General features: G+C 32.3%; 1 protein-coding gene across 1 annotated transcript in view; it reads right to left on the bottom strand.

Moving 5' to 3' along the window:
* The window catches only part of LOC108691820, a 42,142-nt gene extending 29,692 nt beyond the window's left edge, over window positions 1-12,450 (bottom strand). Inside the window, exons 1-7 of the mRNA XM_018199734.1 lie at window positions 12,295-12,450; window positions 11,651-11,781; window positions 10,836-11,388; window positions 9,479-10,319; window positions 7,823-7,900; window positions 7,292-7,500; window positions 6,841-7,076 (exon numbers count right to left, since the gene is read on the bottom strand). Of these exons, the coding sequence (XP_018055223.1) occupies window positions 6,841-7,076; window positions 7,292-7,500; window positions 7,823-7,900; window positions 9,479-10,319; window positions 10,836-11,388; window positions 11,651-11,781; window positions 12,295-12,401 (2,155 nt within the window). The 5' untranslated portion in view covers window positions 12,402-12,450. The remainder of the gene's footprint in view (window positions 1-6,840; window positions 7,077-7,291; window positions 7,501-7,822; window positions 7,901-9,478; window positions 10,320-10,835; window positions 11,389-11,650; window positions 11,782-12,294) is intronic.
* Between the last annotated feature and the right edge of the window lie 6 nt (window positions 12,451-12,456).

A 12,456-nucleotide genomic window follows, 5' to 3' on the forward strand; every position in this document is an offset into this window, starting at 1 on the left:
GATATATACATATAATATTGTAATCACCAAACACACAGAATACTAACAATATAATTTATCTAACAATATAATATATCTAAAATCGAAAATATAATATCTTCTTTTCAGGATTATCTATTCAATCAATAATTTTTCATCTTTTTTAAATTGAAGATGATACAATATGTCGATGCATAAAAGAAGAAAACATACACTTAATTACATTCGCGAAGTACTAATAATAGTGACGATAGGAAAGTGGTATGATAATAAGCAACGTAATACATCGCGTGTGCGAAAAACTCTTTGTACTTTGTGACTTAGCTCACGCATCAGCGACATACGTAGGAAGATTGGATTTATATCTATTGTACAGTTCGAAACACAATGCGCTTTTAGCCTGTGATCCGCCAACGGAATGGCGCGCGGCGGCGTCTAAATCTCTTCTTGGTTACGTTACACCACCTTAGTTCTATGTGTTCCCCTCAGTACCTCTTTACTGTGCTACTACGTACTCGATAAATTACATCCTTCGCGAGCGCGCAAATCCGCTTTACAATTGCCTTCGTAAACGATTGCGAAATCCCGATGATGCTTCTTCGCGAAAAATTTGGATGATCCTCGCAAAAATGTTTTTAAAATCTCTTTTCTCGATTCCAGATTTTTCCTTTCTTGAAGAAAGAGAATAACATCGTTTTTATTTACAATGCAATATAGTATAGATTTTATGCAATGAGATAAATTTATTATATTTTACTAGTTTCTTAGTTTCTCAATTCCTTTATTCTGTTTCTTAAATTATATTTTTTCGAGATCTTTTGTTTCTTTCTTTGTTTTAATTAAAATTTTCAATTTCATTATCTCGTTTGTTTTAAATTATGTACTTCTCGTGTCTATGTATGAAAAAATGGAGCACGATCAAATATCGTGGCGATTTAGTGTGAATGGAACACGAAAGAGAAGAATCAGGGCCTGCTCTGTTGGCGCATTTATATGTCTGTTTTTTACGCGTCGTTGAATTACCTGGTCAATGGCACGAGGGAGGCCCGTCGTTTCTGACCGTGTGTATGATTTTTCCACGAGGGCCCCTTGCGTTATTACCACCAACCGTACCTTCCTGACTTCTCCTGAATGGCGTTACGAGAGAGAAAGAGAGAGAGAGAGAGAGAGAGAGAGAGAGAGAGAGAGAGAGAGAGAGAGAGAGAGGAAGGGAGAGGGAAAGGCAAAGAGAAAGTCAATTTTGAATTTTATTTTTGATATGTATACTTCATAAATTATAGAGCTATTTTAATTTTTTCTTGTTTATTTAATCATCCTCGTTAAAGACTTAAATTCGCATTTTTAATTATTTTTATTTCACACAAATTGGAATTCAGAAATCTCTGTTTCATTTGACACGTCTTCTACACGTCTTCCACCTTTGTTTCCATTTTCTTCTCTCTCTCTCTCTCTCTCTCTCTCTCTCTCTCTCTCTCCCTCCCTCTCTCTCTCTCTCTATTTTTAACATGAGAATATGCTGTACTAAAAAATTGTGAAAACATTCTCAGAGCTCTACGAGAAGAAAATAAACAATTTTTGTTACTTGTTGTTTCTCTGTAAAGTTGATAGTTTTTGAGTAAAAAATTATTGAAAATCAATATTTAGCGATTTTTGTTAATTATTGTGAAAATTGTAGAGGACTTTTCGACTTAGTTTAGTCCGCTCTATCCCTATGCGAAAGTTTTATTATTACTTATCAAATACTCTGTATATCATTTGAAAGAAACCTTTTTATGTTAAAGCCTGCAATTGTCAATTCTAGAGTTAGATAAATCTGTAATTCGTAAGATCTACTTTGAATATCTATATAAACTTCGCAAATTATGGGCTTACTTCATATTTATGTTGGAGTCTACAATTGTTAGTGCTAACCTGAGGTAAGTCTATAATTTATGTCATGTGATCCACTTTAAATATGAAATTATATTTAGCTTATCGTTAAAGATATAAAATGGGGCTATTGAAATATTAAGCAGTAGAATATAATGATAGGCTAATTTTGAGAAATTAAAATTTTCTATTTGAAGGAGATATTAAATTTCTTTTTTATGAAATTAAATAAATAAAATGTTATCAATGGCTGAAATAACTTCGATACAATTTTTTTCTAATTTCGCAGAGAACTATATTTTATTTTTTTATTATTAAAAAGCATCGATATAAAATCGATAAATTTTTGAATTTTTTCACTGTTTGCAATTGTATTCATATTATATATTATTCATTGTATATATTTCATTATTGTAACTGTATGAAAATAGCATGCGATAAAAAGAAATCACGAAATTGTTAGTACAATAGATTTCTTAACATAATATTATGTATACAATTAATTGCTTTGCATAAAATATATTTATTTATATTTTATTTATTTCTTCATAATTGAAATATTGAAATTGATTTTCATCAATTTGAAATGATTATTTCAATTTCGATTTAATCTTATCTAATCTTATCTAATTTTTTTGCAAAATTAAATATTATGATTGAAAGTTTATAGCCGATATTCATAATTTCTTATACATATTTAAAACTATTTTAGTACAGTTTTAAAATGTCATAAATCAATCACAAAGCCATATTAGCATCTTAAGATATTACTTATTACATTTAAAGTGAAGCGTGATCGTGCAGTGACTTTTCGTGAAAAAGTGTCAGCGTCAAATAAAATGTTTCTCAACTCTCGCAAAGTTTTGCAAAACGTTCTGATTCGCTGTCTGTCAATGCACCGAAATATAACCGCAATGAAGCCTTACCAAACAACTTAGAGTTCTAATCAAATTTTTCTAATCTTTTCCTCGAATGGTTTGGCTGTCATCGCATGTACGTAAAGACACATACATTTGGAGATATAAAATTACACACTTTGTAAAACTTTTAAAAAATTTTTCAAATAAGATCTAAAAAAAATTTCCAAGAGATTTTCAAAGAATTTATAATTTGGTATCACTGATGTCTTTCACAGTACGAGAAGAGACTAGTGACTGTGTATGTAATTTAGAATTATGTCAAAGATATAATTCTGAAATGCATGAAAAGTTATATATAGAAAGTTTTTTGTCGATATCATTATTTTGAACAAGATGTAACTACACATTTCTTTTTAAGAAATACTTTCTTCGATATTAAAAAAAAACTGATATTTCACATGAACATTAACGAAGATACAGATGTACCTTCTCAACTATTTTATCGAATTATATTGTTTCTTTCATTGATCATCCGAGAATATATGAAAATTGACTTGGGAAAGCTCGAAACATTCGGTCACCACTTTCAAAGAAACCACTATCAAGAAACCAAAGAGATCGGCAACGCGAAGGATTGAATTCTTCATTTTCTTTTCTTGTCGCGAAATAAAGGCGGCTCTGGTCACCATGCCAACTCGAAGAAGGTAAGGCGAGCGATTCGCGTGGGCTACCGCCGCTAAACTGAGAGCGTCTACACCAAGGGGCACACCTGAATCCCGTGCAGCGTCGGTCACTACCTTACTACAACACATAGTATCCCGACGCTATAGTGCATTACGTCGTACTATATCGGGTGACTAATTCAATAAAGCAATCCGCTATCTTCCGTATCTTTTTTCCTGCTTGCAACGCTATTTTAGTTACAAACAAAAAAACATATTTCACAATGACGAAAAACGGTGGTATCTTCTCCGTGAACAAACTGAACAAAAACTTAGAGATCTTAGATCGGTAATTATAGTTGGTTCTTATTTTAAAATCATCATAAATCTTAAGCAAAAATTTAAAATGCTTTTAAAATGCTAATACTGTGTGATTGACGTATGATATTTTAAGATTATTTAAGAATATATTACACGTATTTTTTAACAAAATGTCGAAAAAATATCGAAAAAAAATCGAAAAAGTATCGAAAAAATTACAGATTTATTTATACTACTGTATTTGAAAATAATACAAAACATTTAGCAGCGATTTAGAACGTAGGTTAAAAAATTATTTCACATAAGAAGTGTAAATGTTTTTAAAAAATAACATAAAATGAAAAAAAATTTATTTAAACTATAAAACTGTATTGTTAAATATAAATATAATGACATTATCGAATTGTTTCATATGTGCATAACATTTATTTTTATACGAACCAAATTTCCAATTTACTTTTGACAGAGATTATACACATCCTTAAGACAGTTTTAAATATAAGAATTTTATTAATATCGGGGCTTTCGAAGTTTTGCGATTCCATCTAGAGTAATTCATAAAAAAAAAATCTATTCAAATATTTATTGTATTTTTTTCTTATCTTTGATATCGATCAAAATATAATCATATCAAAAGAAGATTCTTAATGCAAGAGTGACGGGAGTCGTGGCTTTTTTACAATCCGACGAATTAATGCAATAATCACGTCCGCACATTTTATTATTCCTTGCTCATCGAGCGGTGATTCTGCAACACCCCGTATATTCGCGTCGCAGGTGAGCGGACTATACAGTGCCAGCAGGGAACGTTGTTACACTATTATTCCTATGCTGTTTCCCTGGGCCCTGCTTCGCTTCGCCTCACCTGCTGCCCACCGCCCGCTTCGCTCGCCGTCGCGCCACGTACGGATGATTCCGTGCTAAAACGATCATACTCGGGCAAGAATGGACGGTAGGGATGAGCAGATAAGAATTTTATTCGGAATTTAGGACGAAAATCTTGAGATTCATGAGCGAACGGACTCATGAATCTCAAGATTTTATGGCTCAAAACGTGGTGATAATAAGCTGCCATCAATTTAACATGTAACGATGCAAAGAAGATAACAATGAACGAATTAGTGAAAGGATACGGGTGTCAGACGGTTGAGGAATATAACTGAAGTGAGACTTGATATATCTTGAGTGAAACATTTGAGATATTAATTTATGATAGCTTGCTGTAGATCCACTTTATATAAACTTTATATACTTTATATAAATTAAGCATACCTTTCATCTATTTTTTGTTTCATTCTTGGCAAAAATATTTTTGTGAAACGTTAAAGGAGAAAAAGATGCATCGTCACATTTTGATGTTGATTGCTAATCACTTCTCGTCAACAGCAAATACAAAATCACGACCATTCCGGCGTAGAAAATGAGAAAGTACATCGACAATAGAAACGTGATTGACAATTGGAATATTCTTGATAGCGTCATGTTTGCAGAAAGCACACACATCGAAACAAATCACGAAAAAACTTACAAAATAAAACGATCGATCCCTGAGTGAATTATGTGATTTGCGCTCGACTCGGATTTTACAATTGATATCGAGTAAAATCACAGGTATGTTTGATATGAAGATCGACATTGATTCGAAATATGCATGTCAAGCGTTTTATGTATTATTAAACTTTGAATGCATTCCTTTCTCACATTCCATTGAATCTCTCGTGGCTGACGAAATACGAGATTAAAAGTAATTGCTCTTTTAATATCCTTTAATTCTGCTCTTTAATCGTGCTTGAAACGCGATGCTTATCGAAAATGAAAATGGAGATTTCATTGAAGACATGAAGGAAAAAAATTGACATAATATCAAGTAAAAACTATTAATATTTCCCGAGATATTATTGAGATACTTAAGAATACTTAAGAATATAAGATCAATTAGCAAAATTTTCTTAAAACTTCTTTCTTAAAAGCGATAAAAATCAATAAGAATGTTTTTTCGATATTGTATTAATTATTCTTCTCTCATTAATAGATATCATTTCGTTAACCTATTCACGATACATTAATTACGGTACAATGTTATGAACTATTGTTCCGTACTTTCTACGAATTTTAGTTATAATTTTAGATATGATTTTATTATCGCAAAACACTTAGACGCAATATTAAGTCAAAAATGAATTTATTGTCTCGCAGTTTAAACGTGTTTTTTAAAAGTGACAATGAGACATCACTGGATTCGCACGGTTTTGTTAGAGAATACTGACCACTTTCAACTAGGACGTTTACTCAAAGGCTTCGATAATCGATGAGCTTATCATTATGAGTGGCTATATATTCTTTATATATGTAGATATATCTGTTAGTGAATAGAATATTTAGTAGAGAGTAAAGTACGTAGGTAATAAATAGAGTACGTAGATAATAAATAAACATGTAGTAGATAGTAAATAAACAAATAAGAAGGAGTATTTCTATGCATACAAATTTAATCAAAAATCTAGATAAGAATTTTTACTCAAATGAAAAATTATTCTCTTATTACAATAATTTTATTATTTTATTAATATTAATTAATCTATATATTAATTAATCTAGATATCTGCTGCAGATCGTAAAATGAGTTCAAGTTTAAGAATCAAGGAAAGTTCATTTCGTTGTAAACTTATTAACAAAGGAAAAAAAATCTCACAACATTTCGATTCTGAGCGATTGTTGCAAAAATAATGAAAACATATATCGAAAATTTAATTGAGAGTCGCGTGAGTACACGATTGAGCAATTACGACAATTATCGGCAGTCAATATGCAGCTAGACAGTCGCGAAAGCGAAACGATACTTAGCTATTATACGATAATTGCACTGTTTGTTATTATTAATTACGGTTACGCTTTTTAAAAATGTAAATAACTTAGAGAAAACAAACAAAACTAAAACTCTTTCAATTAACAACGAAGAAAATTTATATAATTAAATGATTCTAAGAACGAGTGTTAGTAAATTCTTTTCGATCCCTAATCCATTTAAATATGCAATTGTTTAAATAACGAATATTTAATACATCAAAGTTATTGTTTTAATGATTTAATTAGGAAAATTATATGTATATTTTAATAATTTTACAATTGCGTATTACAATTGTAATTACCTTGAGCATCGAACTGTCTCCTTCGTCGCAGCATCGTCCTTCCTTGCGAAGGAATTGGGCCTGTTCTGTCGTGGCCATCTTCATTGATTTCATCCTCGCCTGCGCTGGTTGCACTGTCGCGTTGCACAACTTCATCGCCATCGATTGTCGACGAAACCGAGCCATTACCATTTCCTCCGAAGAACTTTACTTTCCTTGCCAATTCTGCATATCCGTGCAAACCGGTCTCACTTAATCTACATGATAAACACAAAACTACAATGTGATTTCGGAGATTTTTTGCATCTTAAGAATGTAATTTTGCTTTTATAAAATTAATATAATTTTTTATTTTAAAATTGAAAAAAAATGTGTAACACACCAACGTTACGCTTATTTTAATATTTATACGTTTTTTTTAAATATAAATATTAAAGACACTTAATATCATCAAAGTGCATGAATAACACACCTAACACTTTCGCTGCCGCTACTTTCGTATCTTGTGCTACTGTTGGATTCTCTCCTGGTCCTCGTAATAGCGTCGCGTATCCTCTGGGAAGCGGAACAGGAGTCTCCTCCGGTTTTACGCGGCAATGCAGGAGTGGGTTCGCTCTCGCTCTCCCGAGGACTGTATCTCGACGATCTTGTACTCAATGGACTGGCTTCTGGCGATAAATGCTGTTAATAAAATGAGAATTCAATTAAACTTGCAAAACTTTCAGACTGTCAAGTGTACAGTAATATAATAACATGAGTAATATAAAATATACGTAATTAATTCAAAATTTGTAATTTAATTTGAATACAATTCAATTATTAATTAATTTATTTTTCAAAATTCTAAATGTGTTACCAATTATTATTATTATTACAATTAAAATTATTATAATATTTATAATAGATAAATATTATAGATAATATTTTACTATAAATTCTTCGAAACGTAAATTAAGTAGAATTTATTGCGATTAATATTATATTTGTAAATCAATCATCTTACACTTGAACAACGCTTATTTGGAGTGTCGTCAGTGTCATCTGGATTTGAGAATTCTTCTTTGGAGAACTTTCGTCGTACCTGTTTAAGGAATAATATGGACAAACAATATCGTAGTTAGAAGCGATATATTAAAGAGCTTTTGTAATATCGTTTACTAGACACGGTGAATGTTAACGTTATCTTCTTCTTAACAATCAATTTAAAAAAGGATAACGTGATTTTACCATTCACATCTGGATCTATATTATTGCAAAAACTTCCTATTAAGTAATTCGATAGTCATAAATATTATAAATAAAAAAAATCAAATGTATGTAAGTTTTCTCTCTCTTTATAGGTTCATAAATATGTAATCAGCACTTTTATGAATAAGACTTTCCTGCCACTTCCCAAGATATTATAATATTATTTCGTCATTTCTTACATAAGCAACAGAATAGTAGTGATTTTATTTTTTATGTTCTGTACTTTGCACGCTTGGAATTAGTTATTGCTTTAAAAAAAATTAAGCAGAAAAATAAATAAAATATATTTTGAAAATCTATTGTCTAAGAAATTTACTTAATAAAGTATAATAAATTTTAAAGAAAAGTCAAAATTTTGTGTGTAAAAAAAAGTTTAGATTTAATATAACTTGACAAAAAAGTTATTTATGTGAAAATAATGATTGATAAATATACAGAGTATTAAAAAACAATCATTCAACGCGTATTTATATGATAGAATGTAGATAGTAAAATCGGTAATTGTTGGAATTTTGTTTTCAAATTACATATATTGATAAATCCCGAGTAATACTAATGGAATCTGTAGCTAAAAATTGAAATATTTATCTGTACTTTAGACTAGATATATCATGCTAGATTCGTGAAGAACACGTTATGTTTTCAATTTTGATTTTTTGTAGGATAAAAATTTTATTTTCATAAAGAACTGTAAAATTATGAAATACGCATACTAGAATTATCATTATCTTTTTTTTATTAATAGAATGTGCTAACTTTACAGATACTACTTTTGGATATCCATAAAGTTAGCACGACATTCTAACAAGGAAATAATGACAGTTCCAGTAGCATTTTTTTTCATAGTTTTATAATTCCTTATAAAAATATAAAAAAAAGTTCCGTATGTTTTATACTAAAAAATTGAAAAAATTGCAGCACAAACTCCATTTATAAATAATTGTAGAGTATAGATTTCTGCTAGTACTAACGAGAAATGTTGCTAGAATTGGAATAAATTATCAGCCGACATCTTTTCTCCAAGCGTCGTGCTGTCTTTTATACCTATGTTTACTAAGGCTTTTAGACCTATGTTTACTAAGGCTTTTGTAGTACTACGCGTGTACTACCGTATAAATATTGAATGTTTTTTTAACGCCCTGTATAAGAATGTTCTAATAATGAATCTTTTCTGCCATAAGTATTAAATACGCAAGTTTTTCTTATTACTTATGATCATTTTTAATATCATAATTAATGAAAGTGAAAGTGAAAAGTGAAATATCACTAATTATATATTTAATTCTCAACAGAAAAGGCTCATGTTTCGCAAAGGATGTCGGTAACACCTTCACACACACACGCGCGCGCGGATACGCCCGCGTGTATCGCGCCCACATGTCACAAACAATACACAAGCATATTCACTGACCACTTGAAACTCGTCCGGCCTCTTTCCATAACCGATCTCCAGTGAGCCCTTTCTTTCATTGGTGATTCCAATGACGTCACCGTCACTGCCGATATCCAATAATTGTTCCGTAGTGTTCCGTGTTTCCTTTTCGTTGTTGTTTTGCCTCTGATTTTCCACGATGGATTCGATTGGTTCTCGGGTCGCTAGCAAATGCTTCTCGTCCCCCTTGTTACCCAAGACCATCGTATCCTGTTCCCGCATCCGTTCGTCCTGCGTCCTGTTTTCCGCGATGATCATATCGATCATCCTCGCGTCCTGGTGTTTCGCATCAACTTTCTCGTCTGATTGTGCGTCCAGTACTGTTGAGTCCGATTCGATCGAGGCATGTGCCTCCTTTCTTCCCGATGACGATCTTTCGTTGGCGTTGTCCTTGCCGTCCTCGCGTCTCGTTCTATTCGGTAACTCGTCGGTAACTTTCAACTCGGCAACTTTTGCTGCACCGCCCACAACCTCCGTTCTTTCTTGCTTCTCCTGTTGCTTTCCTTTCGTGGATTCTTTGATCGAATTCGCGTTGTCTCTGCCCACGTCCTCGCGACTATTTTCACGACGAAAGATCCTTATTCCTGACTTGTAGACTTCGTCCTTATTGGTGGACGTTTGTGAAATGGCAAGTGACGGTGACTTGCTCTCTTCCTTGAAATCCTTTCGTGCAGATCTCGATAAAGGACGGATGTCGTCTTTACTGTCTTGTCGCTTCAATCGCTCCTCCTTACTGCGAGAGGATAAGAGTTTTGGAATCAAGCTCGGCACGCTTATGTCCTCACGACTGCGACGCAAATCATCAGTGCTTCCTCTATATCTATAGAATAATAATGTAGATTAGTATTAATATATTAATATTAATAAGTAATAATATAATGTGTATAAATTATATATAAATTATTAAAAATAAAAAATAAATATGTACTTAATTATTTAATTATTTATATTAATCAAGAATTGCTTGTTTATATTTAATAATTAATAATTTCACTATTAATATCTATTGTTATCATGAATTCTCTCTCTCTCTTTCTCCTCTCTGTGATAGACAGGCTTAAACAAATGTGACGTACAAATCTAGAAAAAATCGTTATCTCGGAAACGACGACAGATACGACAAAATGTTACAAAACTATTTTTGGACCTGTACGTCACTTTTCTCTAGGTTTGTCTATCACAGAGAGGGAGGGAGGAGGAGAGAGAGAGAGAGAAAGAGAGAGAGAGAGAGAGAGAGAGAGAGAGAGAGAGAGAGAGAGAGATGATATTCATTTTAAAATAATTTGTTGATAAAATTAAAGTCATGTTTAACACTTATAAAATAAAGAAGAAGTACCTTTGAGGAATAAGCGATCGCTTGGGTGACTCTTGTGGGCTCCGGATATCTTCGAACTCTTTGGAGCTCCTTTTAAAAATTGGAATATTTGATTTCCTCTCGCCATGCTTCGTTGGGCTCGGTTTTGTGTCCGGAGATATAAACTTTGTGAGGATTCTTGGCGGTTTTATAAATGATATTCTCGGTGTGCACTGCTCCTGCACAGGATCCTCTTGCTCTTTACCCGAGCGTTCGCTTCTCTTATTAAATCTTATAATATCCAATGATGGCACTTCCTCCTCTTTAACGATTGGTTTCTCTCGTTTTGTTCGTTCGTTAATCGATGTGCTCTTCTCGATCGCTTCAATTGCATCTCTATAGTTGTTACCGGCATTCTCAGCGCAGTCCTTTACGTCCAATCTGCCTTCTCGCAAATTCTCAAGCTTCGATAATGTTCTGTCATCGAAGTTTGAATCCTTTAATGGATCTTGATAATCCTGATGGCGAGATGGTAAACTGCGATATATTCGCAATTCTGGAGACTTTCTCGCAGCTAACCAACGTGTTGGAGGACCTTTAGAGAAAATAATTTTTTTTGTGTATAAATTCTCTGTGTGTCACATGCAGAATGAAGCGGAAGCAATCATGACTCGAGGAACGTGAGGAAACAAGTAGGAAATCAACATGAAAATTACTATAATTGTAACATTAATTAACGTTCTCTAATATTTCTCTAATAGCTTTCGCTGTCTATTAAAGACGAATTTTCTTTTTCTTCGTACTTTCTACCGAGTCATCGACGGAAGATTAATTATATTATACATATTGGAACGCACCATTAATCGTCCAAGCTCGTCGGATGCTGCGATTCAATATGTCCACTGGAATATGTGCTGTTTTCTCGCTGACAGATTTGCTGGAAATCGAACTTTCGTGCATCCACTTACCGGTAACGACGTGTAATTCACTGCAAATTGAACGGGTTTGAAACTATATGAACGCATATAAAAAACGTGCAGAAAACAAAGAATAGCGCGATACGGAAAAGACGTATTCTCTATTTTAATTTGGCATTACTAAAGTTTCACATATTTCATTTGCTTGTTATTTTGTCTCCGTAATTTTATTCTATTTGCATTAGTCATCGAAGTTATTTTTATAAAATTTAACAAGAAATTCTTGAAATATTATATAAAAATCAACGAGATTTTATTTTTTATTTTGGAGACATATTTAACGCTTTTTTTTACTAAAATGTTCTAGTCATATTTTTTTTGTATATTGCAATACATACATATTATAAAAGCAACATATCTTTTTACTATAATTATTATTAAATTTAATAAACAACTATTATTAAATATTTAACTAATATTAAATAATAAACAAAATTGACATTTAATGTTTGATATTTAATCTTTCGCAAAAATTCCTTGCAAAGAAACGGCTGAGTTTGGGAAATTTCAAGTGAGATACTTACGCAATCTTGTAGCAGACGTTGCAGATCCACTCGACTTCTTTGTCATCTCCTGCGTGGTTTCTGATCTCAATGCGACATTGCCGGCATACGCGGTGTCTGCAGCGCATGCAAGTTGTGCCAATATTGTAAAATCTACCAAACGACGCACTGCATCGTGCGCAT

This window comes from Atta colombica, unplaced genomic scaffold (assembly GCF_001594045.1).
Source record: "Atta colombica isolate Treedump-2 unplaced genomic scaffold, Acol1.0 scaffold52, whole genome shotgun sequence".
Lineage (NCBI taxonomy): Eukaryota > Metazoa > Arthropoda > Insecta > Hymenoptera > Formicidae > Atta > Atta colombica.